The sequence below is a fragment of the Anopheles ziemanni genome, chromosome 2 (genome assembly GCF_943734765.1).
Source record: "Anopheles ziemanni chromosome 2, idAnoZiCoDA_A2_x.2, whole genome shotgun sequence".
Taxonomy (NCBI): Eukaryota; Metazoa; Arthropoda; class Insecta; order Diptera; family Culicidae; genus Anopheles; species Anopheles ziemanni.
This window is the reverse complement of record NC_080705.1, coordinates 74,528,580-74,548,356: the sequence shown is the minus strand read 5'-3', so window position 1 is coordinate 74,548,356 and position 19,777 is coordinate 74,528,580. Positions and strand designations below refer to the sequence as shown.

Genomic DNA, 19,777 nt, shown 5'->3' with positions numbered 1-19,777 from the left:
ATATTTTATTCTGCTGGAGTTTCTTGACATGTGGTTGAAACCAACAACCGTTATGTTGAATTCGTCGATATAAATTTTGTTTTTTTTTGGCAACAGAAACATTCAAACCAACCAAAAGATACAGTAATCAACTAAATTTAAAATAGTTCAACTGTAAGCTAAGGCTGATTCCATTTTGAATTTCAGTTGGACATTTGGCCATACCAGAAGATTGTAAAAGGTGTGACCACTAAACACTTAAAAAATCAATATATCGCTTTCACTAGTCACACATATTCTAACAAATACCATAATATATTGGGAACAAGGTAACCGCCCAGCTCGTTAGTCGCTGAATTTAAAAAAATCTGCTCTGTTTTAAATGTTCTACCAATATTTAAATTAAATTGTTCTTCTATAAAATAATGAAAACGTATAAAAATGTAAACAGGTCACAGTCGCCCTGAAAATAGTGCACAATCTATTGATTTTCATTTTTTTTTCGAAAAGGTGCCAGCCTCCAAAAATCATTTGGATACTTTGAAGTTCTTGTAGATGGCTTTACATTTATTTACCAATTTTCATTCAGCAAATCAAACAAGTTCACCTATTTTCTACAATTCCAGTGGAAAATTACTGAATTTTGTAAAGGTATCTCACACAGAAAAAAAGAAATAATGAATAGGAAAAGTATAAAACTTTTGAAAACAATTAAAGTTCTACGAATAACAAACAAATATTAAACCAAATGATTAAACTGAAAGTTAAAAGAAATAGCACATATCATGTGTAGCATATTAATAGCATGTTTGAAGTTTAAATCAAACGAATTAACAATTATGCGATTTGCTTTCAGATCTTCGCGGTTCGTAGGTAGTATATTTATCATTGTTCCTCCAGCATCCCTCTTCCACAGCCAGTGCAGGTCAAGCACACGAGAGTGCAGTACACTCATATCGAGAACGAAAATGCAACATAAAATAACTGGTTTCAATTTGCCGAATTCGACCAGAAATTGCTTGCTTATATAAGGAGGTGCGCCAGCGGTTGCAGTTGACAGTCGCTGCACTCGCTGCCAGCAAACACCACACGGCATCAACTAAAGCGGATAAGATGTTCATCAAGAATGGAAGTGTTCTGGCGGTAGTCCTGATGCTGGCGTGCATCGGTTTAGCGCTAGCGATAAACGTTGTCCGGGAGGAACAGGCGGTACATGTAAAGGAAACTGTTTCGAATGGTAAGCTGTGCCTAGTGAAGGATGGTGAACCTACACCTTCTGCATCATCGCTGACCATTGGTTACTTTGATTACAGCAGCGGCACCGCAGGCTCGCTTCCTGGAGCCGGCCAACTATGGCGTGCGCAAGAAGAAGTTCACCATCGGTACCGGCGGCATCGGGACATTCTTCCGCGCCTGGCGCAACTGCATCGACGAGGACAAATCGCTGGCAACTACCGATTCGGAGGAAGAACAACGAGCGATCGAACGGTTGGTCGGTAAGTGCTATGGCAAATTTTTTGACAGTCGAGATCGTTAACGCATTGACTTGCTTGCTACGGGGAACTTTTCGCAGCCCGACAAGACTCCGAGTACTGGATTGCAGCGACGAATATTGGTTCACCGGTTCCTGAGCTCACTTGGATCACAACAGATTTGATCGTAAAGACAGCACCCAGCTACTTCGAACAAATCGAAGCCACGTGTATTAGCGTTGATCCCGACGGTGTGTGGAAGAACAATGATTGCTACAACACATCGATAGTGCTGCCGTATCTGTGTGAGGAATACTTTTAATGTCCTTAGAATGATTTAAATTCGACGCAATGGAGCTAATGGAGTTTAGTTTTATTTTATAAATACATTTTAAAATTGAAGAATATCACTCCGAGGAGTATTTTATCAAATGCTTATGATTATGGTATTGATAAATAAAATATCAGAACCATGCCATGTTCAGTTGCTTTTTCATGGGGAATATAAAATATGCCGAATTATAAATAGTCCTCATAAAAGCACTTTAATTGAAATTTTAATTTTAATGAAAGTTCTCAACCTTTTTTATTACAAACATTTGGTTTTTGGTCTTGTAATATCCGTGTTTCAAAAATGTGGTCCTATCTAACATGTTGACCTAAATTTCGGTTCAGGATCTAAAAATTCACCATACATCGTACCACTATGCCTAAAAAGTTTCTTTTCACTTACGCAATGTTAAACAGCATGTATTCGCTTTTCGGAGATGAAAATTTTTGTTACCTTAACACATTTACCATTGTGGCCTTTTCGCTTGTTGATATGAAGCGGAAATTTAACTCCATTTTGCAATACAACGACTAACAAGTTCAGCCAATACCAACAAACTGTCCGGAAATTGCATATTATAAGTACTGGGCAAATTACAACTATACAATTGAATGCCACCTATTGCGATTATCACGTGCCTTAGGGATTAGATAAGACCGATAATGCTTATCTAACCCGTACCTCGAGCGATCCAAACGCCATTTTATGATCAAGATGACGCTAGCGAGAAAAGTTGTGTAGAAGTTGGAATGAATGAATGAGTTAGCAAGGGTCAAATTAGCAGACTCATACAGTATTCCTTATGATTATTGTTTGTTTGTCCATTTTGAATTGGTATTGAATTAGTTCGATCGGTAGGATATTAAAGAGAATAAAGATAAACATTAAATTTAGCATTGTATTGCATTGTTATACATATAAAAATAGCACCTAGAGATTTTTTGTACACAGGTGTCTAATTGTTTAGTCTATTCTGAGAGTTTTTTTTGTAAACTATCTAACTTTAAGTAAAGTCATTTTACAAGAAAACATTCAAGAACCGATTTGAATCCTACCCAAAACAAACTTCAACGAATTTGTCTTTATAAATAAAGGTTTTATTTTGTTAGGAAACAGCAAATTTTTTTGTAATAGTGATTAGATTTGAAAAATTCTTTAGTATAGCAAGAACCTTGCTAACGCAACAATATGCAGGTGAGTTCTTCTAGTCAAATCTAAAAGAAGATGAATTCTATCTTATCATCATGCGATTCAAAAGAAGCTACTGAATAGAACAATCATAAATCATGTTTTTTTTTGGGAAGCCCATGTAATTCATTCGCTGTAATATGGGGAAACGGGTTTGAGGTAAGATAGTTAACAGGCAACTGCTATCAATAGATGGTGTCCTGTCATATAGAGGGCCAACAACAAACATATCTGCACCTCAATAAAATGGCCGTGATGGCTATAGTCCGATTATCTTATCGTAAGCCGCTGATAGACCGATCTAACCGGTGTCAATAGACGTCAGCCCTTGCTGTTTCGGCTTAGCCGGGGAATCGATTGTTAGATGTTAGATGTGACACCGGCTATTAAAGGTTACCGTGTGCGAACTGGACCTACCAGTGCACCGCAAAGGCTGCCAGAAGAAGGGTACACCGGAAAACCCGGTACCGAGAGTAAGCAATGGTGCGTACGTTGAGCGTAGTTTCGATAGGCTTGTGCTGGCTGCTGCTGGCCGGAGCCGAGCGGCCTCCATTCAGGAACGTTGGAATAAATGGGGACGATGAGCTGCTAGGGCAGCCGGTGGATCTAGACGCGGCCAGTGAAGTGATCACCGGTGTGGCCCCGGTTCAGGCTGTGGACGAAACCTACCGCCTACCGAAGACCTCAGTCCCGCTGCACTATGACTTGCATCTGCGCACGGACATTCACCGCAACGAGCGAACGTTCACGGGATCCGTCGCTATCAAGCTGCAGGTGTTGGAGACTACCGATAAGCTGGTGTTGCACAACCGCGGCCTTAGCATCTTGACGGCCAAGGTTTCGTCCCTACCGAACGGTGTCGAAGGAGCGCCCACGCTGATCGGAGACGCCACCTTCAGCCTGGATACGCGTGTGGAACATCTGACGTTTACCAGCCCGACTATCCTGCAGACCGGGTTCTATCTGCTGGAGGTTACGTTCGAGGGACGCCTAACCACCAACGATGACGGGTTCTATGTGTCATCGTACGTGAACGACGCTGGTGAGCGCAGGTAAGCAGCGATCGATTGACATTCATGGTGGTTCTTGTCACGTCACATTCTCGATTTCCGTCACCCCCTGCACAGATATCTGGCGACTACACAGTTCGAGTCGACCAGTGCCCGCATGGCGTTCCCGTGCTACGACGAACCGGCACTAAAGGCCACATTCACCGTGTCGATCACCCACTCCCGGACTTACTTCGCCATCTCGAACATGCCGGTCGCTACCACCACCGACGTAGAGACGGATATGCGAACCACCCAGTTCAATCCGACGCCCGCCATGTCCAGCTACCTGCTGGCATTCGTTGTGTCCGACTTCCTGTACCGCCAGTCCGGAACGCAGCGCGTCTACGCTCGTCCGAATGTATTCAACGAGATCCCCTTCGCCCTGGAGGCGGGTGTCAAAATCCTGAAAGCTCTGGACGACTACCTTGGCATCGAGTACGCCAGCGTTATGCCGAAGATGGACCAAATCGCCGTGCCCGACTTTGCGGCAGGTGCCATGGAGAACTGGGGCTTGGTGACGTACAGGTAAAAAAGGGTGGGGCCGTCCCCGGGCAGGTGTCGATGATTGTGCGTTTATAGTACCCTCTCCTTTTTTTTCCCCCGTCCTCCCTTCCTCATTAACCATACGTCATATAAATCTTCAAATATCGGTACCGCTGGGGCATATCGATCGTAAAATCATGAGAGACCGCTCGATAAGCCATTCGGGGACTAGATTGTCTTCGATCGGAATGGGAAAAAATGCGAAGAAGACGAGAGCAATATAGTACGATCACTATCGCAAACCGCGCTCTTATCGAAACCGATTGGATTCCCATTAACATTGTTCTGTGTACTGTTGTTTTCTTCTTCGGTTTATGGCAGAGAACAATTATTATTGTTCAACCCAGCCGTGAGCACTTATCGCACCAAAACCGGCATCGCGACCACCATTGCGCACGAGTATGCGCACCAGTGGTTCGGCGACTTGGTCAGTCCTGAATGGTGGGAGTACATCTGGTTGAATGAAGGCTTTGCCACGCTGTACGAGTACTATGCGACGGATCTCGCCTACCCGGGTGAGGAGTACTGGGAGCTGTTCAACACGCAGGTCATTCAGGCCGCCATGGTCCCCGACGGTCAGGCATCTACCCGACCGATGAACTGGAATGCGGCGACTCCGGGCGAAATTTCGGCCCTGTTTGATCGCGTTGCCTACCCGAAGTGTAAGTTGTGGAAGAGAAATTGCATGTGGTGGCGAAGGAAGGGGGTGTCCGCAGATGTATGACTGTTTTCCTTTACCTTTCCAGCGGGAAGCGTACTGAACATGATGCGTGTCGTTTTGGGTGATGACAACTGGCGGGCCGGTTTGAAGATCTACCTCGAAGCCCGTGCGTTAAAGGAAGCGAATGATGAACAGCTATACAGTGGTCTGCAGGATGCCATCGAAGGCAAGAATGTACTGCCCGCTGGAGTGACTGTGGCGCAGATCATGCGTACCTGGACGACGGAGGCCGGCTATCCGGTGCTGAACGTGCGCCGATCGTACGATACGGGCGATGTCATTATCTCGCAGGAGCGTTTCTACTCCGACCGCAAGGTGCCGAACGAGAACATCTGGATGATCCCGTACAACATGGTGAACCAGGCTCGGGCAGACTTTAACGAGTTCGATGACTTCCAGTGGTTGGCCAGTAAGGCCGCCCGTATCCAGACGACCGTGCCCGCGACCGAGTGGATCATTTTCAACAAGCAACAGGTTGGCTACTACCGGGTGAACTATGACGAACGTAACTGGGAGTTGATCACCAACGCGCTGATCGCGAACTGGGCCAGCGTGCACCGACTGAACAGGGCGCAGCTGATCGATGACGCGTATTGGCTCGCTCGGTCCGGTCGGCTCGATATGCGCATCACCCTGCGCCTGTTGACCTACCTGCGGAACGAGCAAGAGTACGCCCCGTGGACGGCAGCCAATGTGGTGTTGTCGTACTTCAACAGCCGCCTGCGAGGCACGGCCCAATACCACGATTTCTTGCAGTTCGTGGATGCGCTGATCGAGAACGTCTATAGTACGCTAACGATCGACGCTGTCGCAGCCGACGAAACACTACTGCACAAGTATCTCAAGCAGACGATCTCCACCTGGGCGTGCACGATCGGCTACACTGACTGTCTGACACGGACCGGTGCGCTCCTTAACAGGGAAGCACTTGGTACAGGACCGGCAGTCCCGGCGGACATTTCAACCGTCACGTACTGCTACGGTATGCGCAATGCCGACGAAGCCGTGTACCAGTACATGTACCGCAAGATGATGAACTCGAAGAACTTGGCCGAGCGTACGGCACTGATCGACTCGTTGGGTTGCTCCTCCAACAAGGAATACCTACAGGCGTTCCTCCTGACCGCTCTGGGTAATGGCAACGAGATTAACTATAGCCTCACGGAACGTCGCCGTGTCGTGCAGGCCGTCTACTCGGGAAGCCGTGTCGGCGTAGACGCATTGATCGAGTTCCTCATGGAGGGCACGTACACCAACGATTTTGTCAGCCAGCTTGGTTCGTCAACGCTCACCTCGGCACTGTCCGGCATCGCGTCCCGTTCCAACAATGTAGAGGAACTGAACAAGGTAATAATGGCGCGTTCAGCCTCTACCGTCCGATAGATCGATATTCATGAGAACCAGAGTAACATTCGAGGACCAGGTCTAACAGAGATTTTTATTTTCCCATCCCATTTACAGCTCAACACGCTTATCACGGCACTCGGTGACAGGGTTACCGCACAGACGGCGACCAACCTGCGCAACTCGGTTCAAACTAACATCGCCTGGACGGAAGGATTCGAGGGTCTGATGTTGACCAGCTTCTTGACCGAGTTCCTGGTCGAGTTGGAGACCACCACGACGGAGGCTCCCACGACCACTACGACAGCTGCTACGACAACAGTAGTTACGACGACCGCTCCGGGGGTGACCACGACGACCGCTGCTCCGGGGGTGACCACGACGACCACCGTTCCAGAAGTGACCACTACCGTCGCACCAGCTACAACCGTGACCACTACCGTCGCGCCAGTCACAACCGTGACCACTACGACGGTAGAGACGACGACCGAGGACGATGATGACGGTGGTGCTGCTACAATCAGTGTCTCATTGGCCGCGCTCCTGGTTGTGGTCACAGTACAGCTACTAGGATAATAACGACGACGAAGATTGTCATGACGATGTCGATGATGATAAGATGGTTCGCGTATGACAAGGCCATTGTTCCCAACCATCACCAGGAAATACAGTGTAACGTCATAGCGATGATTAGAGTAAGATAAACGATACAGTATCTTAAATAAACGAGAATTGCGTCTACGATCCTTACATCACACCCCGACTTTTCAATTGTCCACGAGCAATTATCCAACAGCAGACTTGCTGCGTAACGATCTCTTTCGCAATCATGTTTGATAGGGTGGAATGATTCATTCCCGACCATCTCCTGGCATTGTGTTCCTCGGTCGAAGAACTTCCTGGTAATCCATCAGTAAATCCAAATTTCGTTCCCAGAGCCGACTAAGATTAGATCATCGATAAGTATTGTTTGAATTGGCTGGGAATAAAAAGTCCCTCCACTAGCCGGGAGCAATTTAGTTCCATCCGCGCGATTGCAAGCTAACACTTCATTTGCTTCAGAGCACTGGTTTAAGGATCCGACACGATGCTGTTCGGACGGAGCAGCCTGGCGCTGTTGGTACTGTGCACCTTTGCGGTATCTCTCGAAGGACTTTCGCACCCAAGACGCCTAGATCGTAGCAAACTGAACCTGCAGGAGGAGTACTCAGGGCTCAAGGAAGTGCGAGTTCCGAGGGTTTCGTCACAGTACCGTCTGCCGAACGAGACCACACCGGAGAGTTACGTTCTGGAGTTGCACTCCAACATACACCAGCGGGATTTCACCTACACCGGAACGGTGACGGTGCAGATTCTCGTGCTACAGGCAACTCGATCGATCGTCCTGAATTCCCGCGGAGTTGGCATCGTGAGTGTATCGGTACACAATGCCAACCAGAACGTGGTTCCCATCGAAGCCATCGACGTCGATCCCGAACGGGAACTGCTGACGATTCGAACCAACGTCGAGTTCGCCCAGGGCGCTCGGTTACAGCTGACGATTCGCTTCGAGAATGTCCTCCGTGACGACGTGTCCGGGTTCTTCCGGGCCTCGTACTACGCGGAGGGTGTGGAGCGTTTTGCCGCAATCACCCAGTTCCAGCCGGTCGACGCTCGTACCGCGTTCCCGTGCTACGACGAACCGGGCATTCGGGCAACGTTTACAATCATCATCAACAGTGGCGTTGATATGAAAGTTCACTCCAATATGCCAGTAGCTTCGGTGAAGATAATGTAAGTATACCTTTTGTTTGATTTGCGAATGCTATGCGATGGTGGTGTAGTAATGTCCATTTGCCGGAGTTACAAGCGTAGATATATTTCCAACATTTTATAGTAAAGACTACTAACATTGATCGATTATAACTGAAATTCGTACAAATTAGATTGTGTACCTCCTTTCTGTGATGTCGTTCTAAAGATTGAAAAATGTCATTCTTGGTTCCAATGTTAGGCATTATGTATCCTTACTTTTTAAGCTCCAGCATTCCTTCTTTTATTAGACAAATGGTTTTATGGAAGTTTTTTTTTTAATTTGACCAAAATCCCCCTCTTTTTTATGCATGATTTGGGAAATAGTGTACAATGTTGCGAAATATCATCTTTATCGTTTTATGAGTGGTATTTATTGAATTGATGGTTTGCTTAGGTCTTTGATAAATGGATGACTAATGCTTTGCGCCTCGTTCCTGTTGATAATTATCGATCATCAATTTATTTATCATTAGTGGCAACGGTATTAAACAGACGCGCTTCCAAACGACCCCACGAATGCCGACGTACCTGGTCGCGTTTGCGATAACCGATGGGTTTCTTAGTACGCGAACCACCTTGAGGTCTCCCCCATCCACCATCAACATGGAGGTTCTAGCGCCACCGGGAACGACCGCCAGTGCGCAAGCATACGGTCTTACTTCAGGGGCCGCCGCCATTCGGGCAGTCGAGCAGTACTTCAATCAAACGTACGATCTTCCGAAGCTCGACCAGCTTGCCGTGCCGGCCCTGTACTTTGGCGCAATGGAAAACTGGGGCTTAGTCATCTACGCCGAGCCGTACCTTCTGTACGACGAAGCGACCGGTACGAACCGCGATAAGGAGAATGTCATCGCCACCATCGTGCACGAGTTTGTGCATCAGCTTTTGGGCAACCTGCTCACACCGCACTGGTGGTCCGATCTGTTCCTGAGCGAGGGATTCGCCACGCTTTATGAGTACTATCTTACCAGCGAGGTACGGTAAATGAGTCACATAATGAGGTTTGTTGTTTTTACATTTATCAAACCCCTTTACACCTTCTACAGCTCGAGCCAAGCATTCGATTTAGGGAAACTTTTACCATCGAGGCGCTTCAAACGGCCTTGCTGGTGGACAGTAACATCAACATTAGGCCAATTTCGTACGAGGTGGATACACGGCGTGATGTCGAGCGTATGTTTGATATCATTTCGTACCAAAAGGCGGGCAGTGTTCTTCGCATGTTCCATCACGCACTCGGCGAAAGAACGTTCCAGAAGGGCATGCGAAGATACATAAACACAAAGTAATGCATACTGATGAAATGTTTTTGGAAAATTTGTTCGATTTCATAAACATCTCCTTTTGCGTGTACAATATTTTCCAGCAAAGACAAATCTGTTACGCCGGATGATCTATTCGCAAGCCTCCAAAGTGCCGCCCAGGAAGATGCTGTGCTTCCGGTGTCATATGACGTCGCAAGCCTCATGCGTCCCTGGATCTACCAGTCCGGCTATCCCCTGGTCACGGTAGAACTGCACGGTGACGAGCTTGTCTTCCGGCAAGAGCACTATCTTAACGCCGATATAACTACTTCCTCCGACCGTACGTGGTGGATTCCTATCGCCTACGACCTGTTGACGGCGGGCACCACTCAGCGAAAACAATTGTGGATACCACAAGGCACTTCCCAGGTTACGTGGCCGGAACCAGCTGTCACTGAGAATACGCTAATTCTATTGAATCCACACCAGATCGCCTACTATCGGGTGAACTACGATGTGAATCTCTGGGAGCGTTTGATACGGCATCTTATTTCGGATCCAACGAGCATTCCACCGGCTTCCCGGGGCCAACTGCTCGACGATTGCTTCAAGCTTTTCCAAACAGAGCGTAACGATGCCACGATACTGTTCAGCTTGCTACAGTACATAGGTCAGGAAGTCGACGCCATACCGTGGACCGTGGCACTGGCTGCAGACAATCTGGGAGTTTTACAAGGCGCACTAATCCCTGATCGTTCTGCGTACGAAGCATTTGCGGTATGTGCTATGATCATTTAACTAGGATTCTTAATTGGAGATCACGCGTCACTAAACATTCCCATCATATAGACCTTCGTTGCAGCACAAATTACGAATGTCTTCAACCTGGTGCGCTTCGACGCAGGGCCCGATGATGCACACGAACTTCAACAACTACGTAGTACCGTGATCGAGTGGAGTTGCCGCATGGGACTAGCTGCTTGTCGCACGGTAGCCCTATCCAGGATGCTGGATGACTTTACCGGTGCCGTTTCTATACCGGCCTATCTGAAGAGAAGTGTATACTGTGGTGGCGCTACGATCGCCAGTCTAGAGCAACTCGAGGCCCTATGGCTGCGATTAGAGACGGTCACCGATTATCGGGAGCGAGCGTTCATCATCGACACGCTGGCCTGTGCAGAGGATGCTACATTTCTGGACGCGTTGCTCTTGTCCATCCTGGAACGGCCGACGATGTATCTCTCTGGGGAATGGGAGATGGTTTTAACGGCTGTATACCAGCAGTCGGCCATCGGCTATGATGCGGTCGATCACTGGTTGTCTCGCAATTTCCTCGATATATTACAAAGGTATGTCTCGGAAGTCCTATAGAACGTATCGGTCAATTGATTTCATTTGACTTTAACTTCGGATTACAGCATTGCAAGCGAACCAGCGTTTTTGGATATCCTTGCCGATATCGAGCGACGAGCGGATAATATTGGCCGATACTATGAGGTACGTACAACCAACGAATTAGTTCACTTGAATCTCGATTTTGTTAATGGAGTGATTTTTAATATTTTATTTGATGATTATTGTTTCTTATTTGCAGTTGATCCAACTTCTGAAACTGTTTTAGCAGAGTATTACAACCACTGCAGCTAAACCAGTTCAAACAAATAACATATATATGAGTGTACGGAACAAATATTGTATTTTAAATTATCACAAATAAACTACTCGGTAACAGTTTTTAACAGTTATTCTTTTGAGTTATGCATGCTTGCAACGTTGATGAAATGAAAGGTCAAATAACTGCCAATAAAGTTTTATTATCTTTGCTTATGCTGCAGCTTTACAATGCCAGCTTTCCCTCCCAGTGTCCTTGGCTAGATTTTACCACGAGACGCAGATATGAAAACTAATAGGTTCACGAACCAACGTCGTTTACAATTTACCACACTTCGTTGCAGATGGAAAAACGAATAGTCCATTTCAAATAAATACCCGTTTGCTGGAAGTGGTTTAAGGTACTCGTAGTTTGGTGTCTCTTCTGGAAAGATGAACTGTCGAACACTGTTGGTAGTAGCCTTCGTTTTGCTCGGAAGCAACAATGTAAGAGGACAGAACTCTAGACCACGGCGTGGTTTTTTCAGTTTCCGCCTTCCAAACAACACCGTCCCTATACACTACAGTCTTCAGCTAGAAACCTATATTGACCGGGGCATTTTCGAGTACACCGGAACGTTACAGATTGAAATCAAAGTAGTCAAACCAACTGATCAGATTGTGCTGCACAGTGTGCGCAGTGTGATCAAAAGTCTGAAGTTACTTAATAGTGTACAAAATCAAATACCGATCAAAGGATACGTGTTCGACAAGGAGAAGGAGTTTCTGGTAATTAATGTGGGAGAGGTGGTACAACCGACCAGCGGAACCTACATGCTTGACATCGCGTTCACCAACACTATCGACCGATACGATCGAGCAGGGTTTTACCGTTCATCTTATGTCAGCGCTAATGGTACTACACGGTGAGTTATTTTGAATGTTTTAAGTTTTTCTAGTGTTGAGTACTTATTATTGTTGATACTAACAGAATAACCCATTTATTACTCCACAATCAAATTTAATTACTAGCCACCTAGGGTTGACGCAGTTCGAACCCATTGATGCAAGAACTGCATTCCCGTGCTACGATGAACCAGGAATAAAAGCAACCTTCGAAATCGTCGTCACGTGCGGCCTGGAGTATCACGTGCGCTCGAACACACCGGGCAAGTCAACGGTTGATGGCGACCGTAAGATATTTAAGTTCGAAAAAACTCCCCCTATGCAGACTTACCTGGTTGCCTGGCTCGTATCCGATTTCGTGGGTGAAGAAGCAACATTACCACAAACAATGCTAACGGTAGCGACCTGGGCTAAGCCTCAGTCGGCAAACCTTCTTACGTTCTCTGTCAATGCTTCGAAGCGGTTTATCCCTGTAATGGAGCGCTACTTCAACGAGCGGTATTCTCTGTCCAAAATCGACAATGTTGCCATCCCGGACAGTGACTACGCAAATGGGGCCATGGAAAACTGGGGCCTAGTAACCTACAGGGAATCAATGGTTCTCTTTGATCCACTAAAGCATGGGTTTAGCCGGCAGGTAGTCGTGGTGGAGACAATTGCTCATGAGTACATACATCAGTTCTTTGGCAACCTGCTGGCACCGAAATGGTGGAGCTTCTTGTGGTTGAATGAAGGCTTAGCTCGCTTTTATGAATGTTACATAGGATCTTTGGTACGACGCAAGTTGGGCTTACTTCCCTGCATGATTTTTCTAACGAATCTCATCTAACCTTAAACTATCTAGAGCCATCCAGACCTCATCCATCGAGAACTATTTGTTGCGGACACCATGCAAAAAGCCTTCAACGTAGACAAATGGCCAAATGTTATTCCGATGACACATTACGATGAAACGCGCCACGGAATTAAGCATCGCTTTAATAATGTTGTTTATGACAAAGCGGCCAGCGTTCTGCGCATGATGCACTACGCCCTCGGAGAGCGTACCTTCCAGAAGGGATTACGCTACTATTTGCAGCAAAAGTAAGTGCACAATTTCACTACAATAATTTTGTTTCTATTTTTTTAATTCCATGTCTGTTGTTCTCTTCCTTCATGAACAGCAAGCCCCGCGGGGTTGTTGAAGAGTCTAATCTTTTCGATAGTCTAGATCAAGCCGCTAAAGAAGACAAAGCACTGCCAGCGAACCTGTCCATGCATGAAATTTTCGGTTCCTGGTCTAATCAGGCCGGCGTTCCGATTGTGTCGGTACGACGTAATCGAAGTGAGTTCTACTTCACACAGACGCGCTACTATGCTGAACCTCAGGAGGATCCCCTTAATAGCTCCTGGTGGATTCCGATCTCCTTCTCGACGCAATCCAACACGGCGTACGAGAAGTTGCCCGCATTCTGGATGCCACCGCACATCTCGGAGGTTTCGTACAGTATTCCACTTGCTGAGGGAGAAACGGTGACATTCAATCCTCACTCGACCGGTTACTACCGCATCTCATACGAAGAACCACTGCTGGACGAGCTCATCCAGCGTTTGACTACCGATCATGGTTCAATACAACCGGCAGCTCGTGCTCGCCTGATCGACGACACGTTGAACATCGCATATCGTGATGGAGGAGACTATAGTGCGGCCCTGAAGCTGATGAGCTATCTCCGCGACGAAACCGACTACGTCCCATGGGTGGTGGCGTACGAGAACCTGCGGTATCTTAAGACAATGCTGCGCGGCGATGCAAAGGCTTCGGAGATGCTGCAGACTTTCACCGAACAACTGGCTGCACCACTGCTCGAAAAGTACAGCTTTGCCAAACGATCACACGAGTCGGCCAACGATGAAGAGCTCAGATCGATTGCGATCGAGCTGGCTTGCAGTGCTAGCGAATCCTGCAAGAGCGCCGAAAACTTTTACAACGCCAACGATCGTGCCTTGGTGTGCAGTGGACTCCGCTTGGCCAGAGCCGACGAACGAAACGAGATTGCAGAAAAAATGTCTCGTGGTATGGAAAGCCAGTCAAATGATCTTTCGGCGAGAACATACATCGAGGAAGTTGTAGACTGCACGGGACATAATGTTCAGGGTGTCCAATACCTTTTTGAACTTGAAGAATCTGTGCGTAGCAAAAGTTTGTATCATTTGATCGTGGGAATGAAAGTTACTCCTAGCAGTGTCATACACACACTCCACGCGGAAATCTCTCAGCGGCAGAGGTATGATATGTATTCAAATGTTATTACAAAATTTCATAACACGTTTATTTTCATCCTACCAGTGACTTCAAACCTGCTACGATCGCCCAATTCCTACTGGAGCTATCCCATTACGTAACGGACCCGTCTGAAATTGATCTATTCCGCTCTGCTGTATCAAACACAGCCCCATCCGTTGTCTCGGCGATCGATTACAAGCTGCAAGCCAACCGCAAATGGATTGACAGGAACGTGAAACCCTTAACCGCTGCATTAAGTCAAATCTTGGCCCAGTGAATAAGAAGATTCAAACAAGAAGTTTTTTATGTATTGAAACCAATTCAATCACATATAAGAACGTGCTCTGGTCAGTGCTTTTTTGCTTCTGGTGCAAGAATCGGCGCATCATGCACGTATTGAATACAACGTACGCATGTTCCAGCCTTTTTTACTGTCGCTACAGGTTTCTCTCACACTTGTTTATGCATATTTATATCATTTCTATTTATCAATATTCTATATTCAAATAAAAGGTTAAAAATTACTGCATATAATAGATTTTCGTTATTTTCAGAACTCACACATTCAAAGCCAATCACAACAAATAAATAGAACATTTAGTGCAACATATTACTACAAGGCCCAAAACCGCTAAAACTATACAGTTCAAATGTAATTAATATGCCAAATGAATGAAATTTCTCACGAAAAACGATATAAAACCTTTCTGAGCAAGTAGATTCAAAAATGTTTCAGGTTCCCCGATAGAAGGTTGGCATATCCTCCATGAAACTCCATAATGCTTTAACAGTCGGCTATTTCACAAGTTTATATATGAATGCAGCATCCTAATAGATAAGAATGTAGCACACTTTGCCATTATGCTAACGGGTAAAGTAGATAGCAATACGTCATATTACTATCTAGTGCACCCGTGTGTCGAAATGCCATTGTGATTTCTTTTTTTCAATCATGTGAACGCATTTATAGCATGATAAAAATAATTCAAACTTCTGTGGTTCTGCTAGTAGCACTAGATTATAAAGCTTTTCAGATAAGATTTCATTCCTGCGCAAGTTACTCCCTAGTGTGAAATATCCAGTTTCTAAAGTTCAAGTGTTGTGGAAATGTTCAAGTGTTTTGAAAATTGTAAACATGATCCTCTTCAATGAACGGGACTGTAAAATCCTGTGTCGAAATCAATGTATAAATCAATTTAATTTTGATTAGAAACAAAGTGAAAAGTATTGAGTTTTAACTTTTAAATGACCATTTTCTTGTTAGTAGTAGCTGTTTACTACTGCATCTGGCTTATCAAAATTTTATTTGATCACAACTGATAGTAATCCGGAATCGATAACTGAAAATACTGAATGAGCATTCAAAAAAAGAAAAATAATAAGCGCCATAACGTACAATCCCAATGATAACAAGAAATACTATACTCCATTGTCATTGTGGATTAGCTACTTAAGTGCCACACTTTGGGGTGGCTTTGATAGATGTGTGCCTTTCCCTCTGGCACCGGTCATAAAAATGTAATGTAATGGTCCCTCTCTCAGGTAGCATGTTTCGAATTCCAACTGTCGATACAGTTTTCAGGTAGCGGTTTGTCCCAAAACCCAGTATCATCTGTAAGCCCACATCTGTTTCCCCTTGCTGATAAGATACGCAAACGCCTATTGTCATACACCCGAAGTGGCCGGACTATATAAATACTCCCTCCTGCGAGGGTAGAGCTCGAACCCGTGATATAGTCGTTTAGTGTACTCACCTCCTTACAACCGCTAGGGTTGTGTTGAGTGAAAGGATGAAACTTTCTACAAGCAAAGGTAGCCGTGGCGCACCGGCGCTGCTGCTGCTGTTGGCGCTGTTTGCCGCCGTGCCGAATGCCGTGCAGGGACGTGCCGCCCCATCTGCTCGTGCTTTCGATTCGTTCCGTCTGCCAAACAGTACCGTGCCAACACACTACACGCTGCACTTGGATACGGACATTGACCAAGGCATTTTCGAGTACACCGGTAAGGTGCAGATCCGCATCAATGTGCTCGAGACGACCGATCAGATTGTGCTGCACAGTTTGCGCAATGTGATCACCAGTTTGCATGTGCGAAACAGTGCTCAGTTGGAAGTCCCAGTCAAGGGGTACGAGTTTGACGAGGAGAAAGAGTTCTTGGTGATCAACTTGGGCACAGTGTTGTACCCTAGCAGTGGAACCCATACCCTGGACATCGATTTTACCAACAGTATCGACCGCAACGATCAGGCAGGCTTCTACCGATCGTCCTATGTAGACGAACAAGGTGTCACTCGGTAAGGATAAGTCGCTTTTCTATTCTAGAACTAACGTTGGGGAAAACAGTACACAAATTGTTAACATGCCCATCTGCCGCAGGTATCATGGTTTGACTCAGTTCGAGTCGGTCGATGCCAGAACTTCGTTCCCGTGCTACGATGAGCCCGGAATAAAAACGACCTACGACATCAGTATCACCTGCGGAAACTCCTATCATGCACGCTCGAATGCCCCAATGCTTGGCATTAGACTGCTCTCCGGGGGCAAAAAGCTTTCCACTTTCGCTACGACCCCCCGCATGCAAACCTATCTGGTGGCCTGGTTGGTGTCCGACTTTATTTCCGAGCGCGAAGTGTTAAAGCAGCCCCAGCTTGCTGTCGCAACCTGGGCCAAGCCAACGTCGGCGAATGTGCTCACCTACTCGGTTGAGGCCTCCGTTAAGTTCATGCGCGCCATGGAGGAATACTTTGGCGAACAGTACACCATGTCGAAAATCGACAATGTTGCCATCAAGGACGGTGACTACGCGGCTGGCGCCATGGAGAACTGGGGCCTCGTTACCTACCGGGAGTCGTCCATATTCTTCAACCCGGAAACGCAAACCCAATCACAGCAGATCGGAGTGGTAACGATTGTAGGTCATGAGTTTACGCACCAGTTCTTCGGTAACCTGCTGGCACCGAAATGGTGGAGCTATCTTTGGCTGAACGAAGGGTTTGCGCGGCTCTATCAGTACTACGTTGGATCTATTGTAAGTCACATGCCATAGCATTTTCATTCATTTTTTATTTGACCTAGTTCTCTACGTTCTTGCGGCTTATTTTTGTAGAGCCACCCGGAGCACGGACTACGCGAGCGGTTTATTACGGGCCCCATGCAGAATGCCTTCTCTTCCGATGGAACGCCGACCATTCGTCCGATGACGTACTACATTGACACACGGGCTGGAATTTCGCGTCTTTTCGACCGAATTGCCTACGATAAATCGGCCAGCGTTCTGCGCATGATGAGCTACGCCCTCGGAGAGGGTACGTTCCAGAAGGGATTACGCTACTATGTGCAGCAAAAGTAAGTGAAAATATAACCTTCACGCGTAGTTCACACTTTAGCTCATCCATTTTTTTCAATTTATTAACAGTAAGGCCCGTGGCGTTGTTGAAGAGTCTAATCTTTTCGATAGTCTCGATCAAGCCGCTAAAGAAGATGCGGTGCTGCCAGTGACTTTCTCCATGCATGAAATTTTCGGTTCCTGGTCCAATCAGGCCGGCGTCCCGATTGTGTCCGTCCGTCGTGATGGAGACGAGTTCTTCTTCACACAGTCGCGCTACTATGCTGAACCTCAGGAGGATCCCCTTAATAGCTCCTGGTGGATTCCGATCTCCTTCTCGACGCAATCCAACACGGCGTACGAGAAGTTGCCCGCATTCTGGATGCCACCGCACATCTCGGAGGTTTCGTACAGTATCCCACTTGCCGAGGGAGAAACTGTGACATTCAATCCTCACTCGACCGGTTACTACCGCATCTCGTACGAAGAACCACTGCTGGACGAGCTCATCCAGCGTTTGACTACCGATCATGGTTCAATACAACCGGCGGCTCGTGCTCGCCTGATCGACGACACGTTGAACATCGCATATCGTGATGGAGGAGACTATAGTGCAGCCTTGAAGCTGATGAGCTATCTCCGCGACGAAACCGATTACGTCCCATGGATGGTGGCGTACGAGAACCTGCGGTATCTAAAGACAATGCTGCGCGGCAATGCAAAGGCTTCGGAGATGTTGGAGACTTTCGCCGAACAACTGGCTGCACCACTGCTCGAAAAGTACAGCTTTGCCAAACGATCACACGAGTCGGCCAACGATGAAGAGCTCAGATCGATTGCGATCGAGCTGGCTTGCAGTGCTAGCGAATCCTGCAAGAGCGCCGCCATGGCCAGTGTCAATGTTAAAGCAAGAAGTGTCGAAAACTTCTACAACGCCAACGATCGTGCCTTGGTGTGCAGTGGACTCCGCTTGGCCAGAGCCGACGAACGAAAAGAGTTTGCGGAACAAATGTCTTATGAGATGGAAAGCCAAGCAGATGATCCGTTCGCGAGGAAATACATTCGGGAAACGGTAGACTGCACGGGTAAAAATGTTCAAGGTGTCCGATACCTGTTTGATCTCGACGAAGCAGAACGTACAAACGCTCTGTACCGTTTGATCGTGGGATCCAAGGTTGCTCCTGGGGATTTGATTCAATCACTCACCTCGGACCTCTCCCGACGTCAGAGGTAAGTTACTCGTTAGACTCGAGATGAATCGAACCAAAATTATCTTATGTTCAATCCCAATTTCTTCTCTTTTCCAGCTCCAATTTAAATCCCACTACGATTTCCAAATTCCTCCTGGAGGTATCCCATTACGTAACGGACCCGTCCGACATTAGTCTGCTGTCGTCGGCAGTATCACAGTTCGCTCCATCAGCTGCATCGGAGATCGATTACCAGCTGATGGCCAACCAACGGTGGATTGAGAGGAACGTCCAACCACTTACTGATGCACTGAGCCAAATCGTCGCCGTCTGACGCAAGCAATGATTGCCCAAAGTTCACTACCTTAATCTGATGGACGAGGTTATTACGGAAGAAAAAGAAAATAAAGTCAGTCCTTCTGAAAACCAAACAAATGATCAAAATAGCTTACATTCCCCCAGGGCTAGGGTTATTTTGTAGCGATAAGATTAAAAAACTTGTCAATAAAAATGACAATCGAACGAATCGTTAAGCTCCCACACGCCTAAGTTGCACTTATTGTTCTTATCAGACAAATAGCTTGTTGAGATGATCTTCACTTTTTGGCTTATCTTGTGATAGAGCTATATCTGGACATTCATGCAATCGTAAGCTTATCACAAATTGAATCGAACATATCTTTTGTTATATAGCATAAGTTTAATGATAGTGCAGGGCATTAGCTATTGATAACAAGTTATAGGTTAGCAAAACAATGCAAGATAAAATGATTTATCTCAAATTTCGACCTACTTACAAGCATTGTAACGGGTCACAGGCAGATTACTTCAAT

General features: G+C 46.5%; 4 protein-coding genes across 4 annotated transcripts; all 4 read left to right on the top strand.

Annotated features, from left to right (window-relative positions):
* The first annotated feature begins 1,092 nt into the window (after positions 1-1,092).
* Positions 1,093-1,773, top strand: LOC131282357 (protein A16-like). The gene is made up of 3 exons (XM_058311795.1): positions 1,093-1,216; positions 1,296-1,502; positions 1,562-1,773. The coding sequence occupies exons 1-3, from the start codon at positions 1,093-1,095 to the stop codon at positions 1,771-1,773; spliced, it is 543 nt and encodes a 180-aa protein (XP_058167778.1).
* A 1,677-nt stretch (positions 1,774-3,450) lies between these two features.
* On the top strand, positions 3,451-7,206 carry LOC131282356 (aminopeptidase N-like). Its single transcript, XM_058311793.1, has 5 exons — positions 3,451-4,022; positions 4,098-4,547; positions 4,887-5,227; positions 5,312-6,633; positions 6,748-7,206. Exons 1-5 carry the CDS (start codon positions 3,451-3,453, stop codon positions 7,204-7,206), a joined length of 3,144 nt encoding a protein of 1,047 aa, XP_058167776.1.
* Positions 7,207-7,717: 511 nt separating this feature from the next.
* Positions 7,718-14,707, top strand: LOC131294330 (aminopeptidase N-like). The gene is made up of 12 exons (XM_058322375.1): positions 7,718-8,403; positions 8,898-9,399; positions 9,471-9,709; positions 9,791-10,445; positions 10,518-11,017; positions 11,087-11,165; positions 11,263-11,282; positions 11,846-12,184; positions 12,291-12,936; positions 13,009-13,247; positions 13,328-14,220; positions 14,598-14,707. Exons 1-12 carry the CDS (start codon positions 7,718-7,720, stop codon positions 14,705-14,707), a joined length of 4,908 nt encoding a protein of 1,635 aa, XP_058178358.1.
* A 1,513-nt stretch (positions 14,708-16,220) lies between these two features.
* Positions 16,221-19,278, top strand: LOC131294327 (aminopeptidase N-like). The gene is made up of 5 exons (XM_058322374.1): positions 16,221-16,723; positions 16,806-17,457; positions 17,536-17,774; positions 17,845-18,984; positions 19,062-19,278. The coding sequence occupies exons 1-5, from the start codon at positions 16,221-16,223 to the stop codon at positions 19,276-19,278; spliced, it is 2,751 nt and encodes a 916-aa protein (XP_058178357.1).
* The last annotated feature ends 499 nt before the right edge of the window (positions 19,279-19,777 follow it).

Coding starts and splice junctions, on each gene's coding strand:
- LOC131282357 (XM_058311795.1), top strand. CDS start 1,093: ATGTTCATCAAGAATGGAAGTGTTCTGGCGGTAGTCCTGATGCTGGCG. Junction 1,217..1,295: donor AAAGGAAACTGTTTCGAATG/GTAAGCTGTGCC, acceptor TGATTACAGCAG/CGGCACCGCAGGCTCGCTTC. Junction 1,503..1,561: donor CTATGGCAAATTTTTTGACA/GTCGAGATCGTT, acceptor CAGCCCGACAAG/ACTCCGAGTACTGGATTGCA.
- LOC131282356 (XM_058311793.1), top strand. CDS start 3,451: ATGGTGCGTACGTTGAGCGTAGTTTCGATAGGCTTGTGCTGGCTGCTG. Junction 4,023..4,097: donor AACGACGCTGGTGAGCGCAG/GTAAGCAGCGAT, acceptor CCCCCTGCACAG/ATATCTGGCGACTACACAGT. Junction 4,548..4,886: donor TGGGGCTTGGTGACGTACAG/GTAAAAAAGGGT, acceptor GGTTTATGGCAG/AGAACAATTATTATTGTTCA.
- LOC131294330 (XM_058322375.1), top strand. CDS start 7,718: ATGCTGTTCGGACGGAGCAGCCTGGCGCTGTTGGTACTGTGCACCTTT. Junction 9,710..9,790: donor CGAAGATACATAAACACAAA/GTAATGCATACT, acceptor AATATTTTCCAG/CAAAGACAAATCTGTTACGC. Junction 14,221..14,597: donor TGCAGAAAAAATGTCTCGTG/GTATGGAAAGCC, acceptor TATCAAACACAG/CCCCATCCGTTGTCTCGGCG.
- LOC131294327 (XM_058322374.1), top strand. CDS start 16,221: ATGAAACTTTCTACAAGCAAAGGTAGCCGTGGCGCACCGGCGCTGCTG. Junction 16,724..16,805: donor GACGAACAAGGTGTCACTCG/GTAAGGATAAGT, acceptor CATCTGCCGCAG/GTATCATGGTTTGACTCAGT. Junction 17,458..17,535: donor AGTACTACGTTGGATCTATT/GTAAGTCACATG, acceptor TTATTTTTGTAG/AGCCACCCGGAGCACGGACT.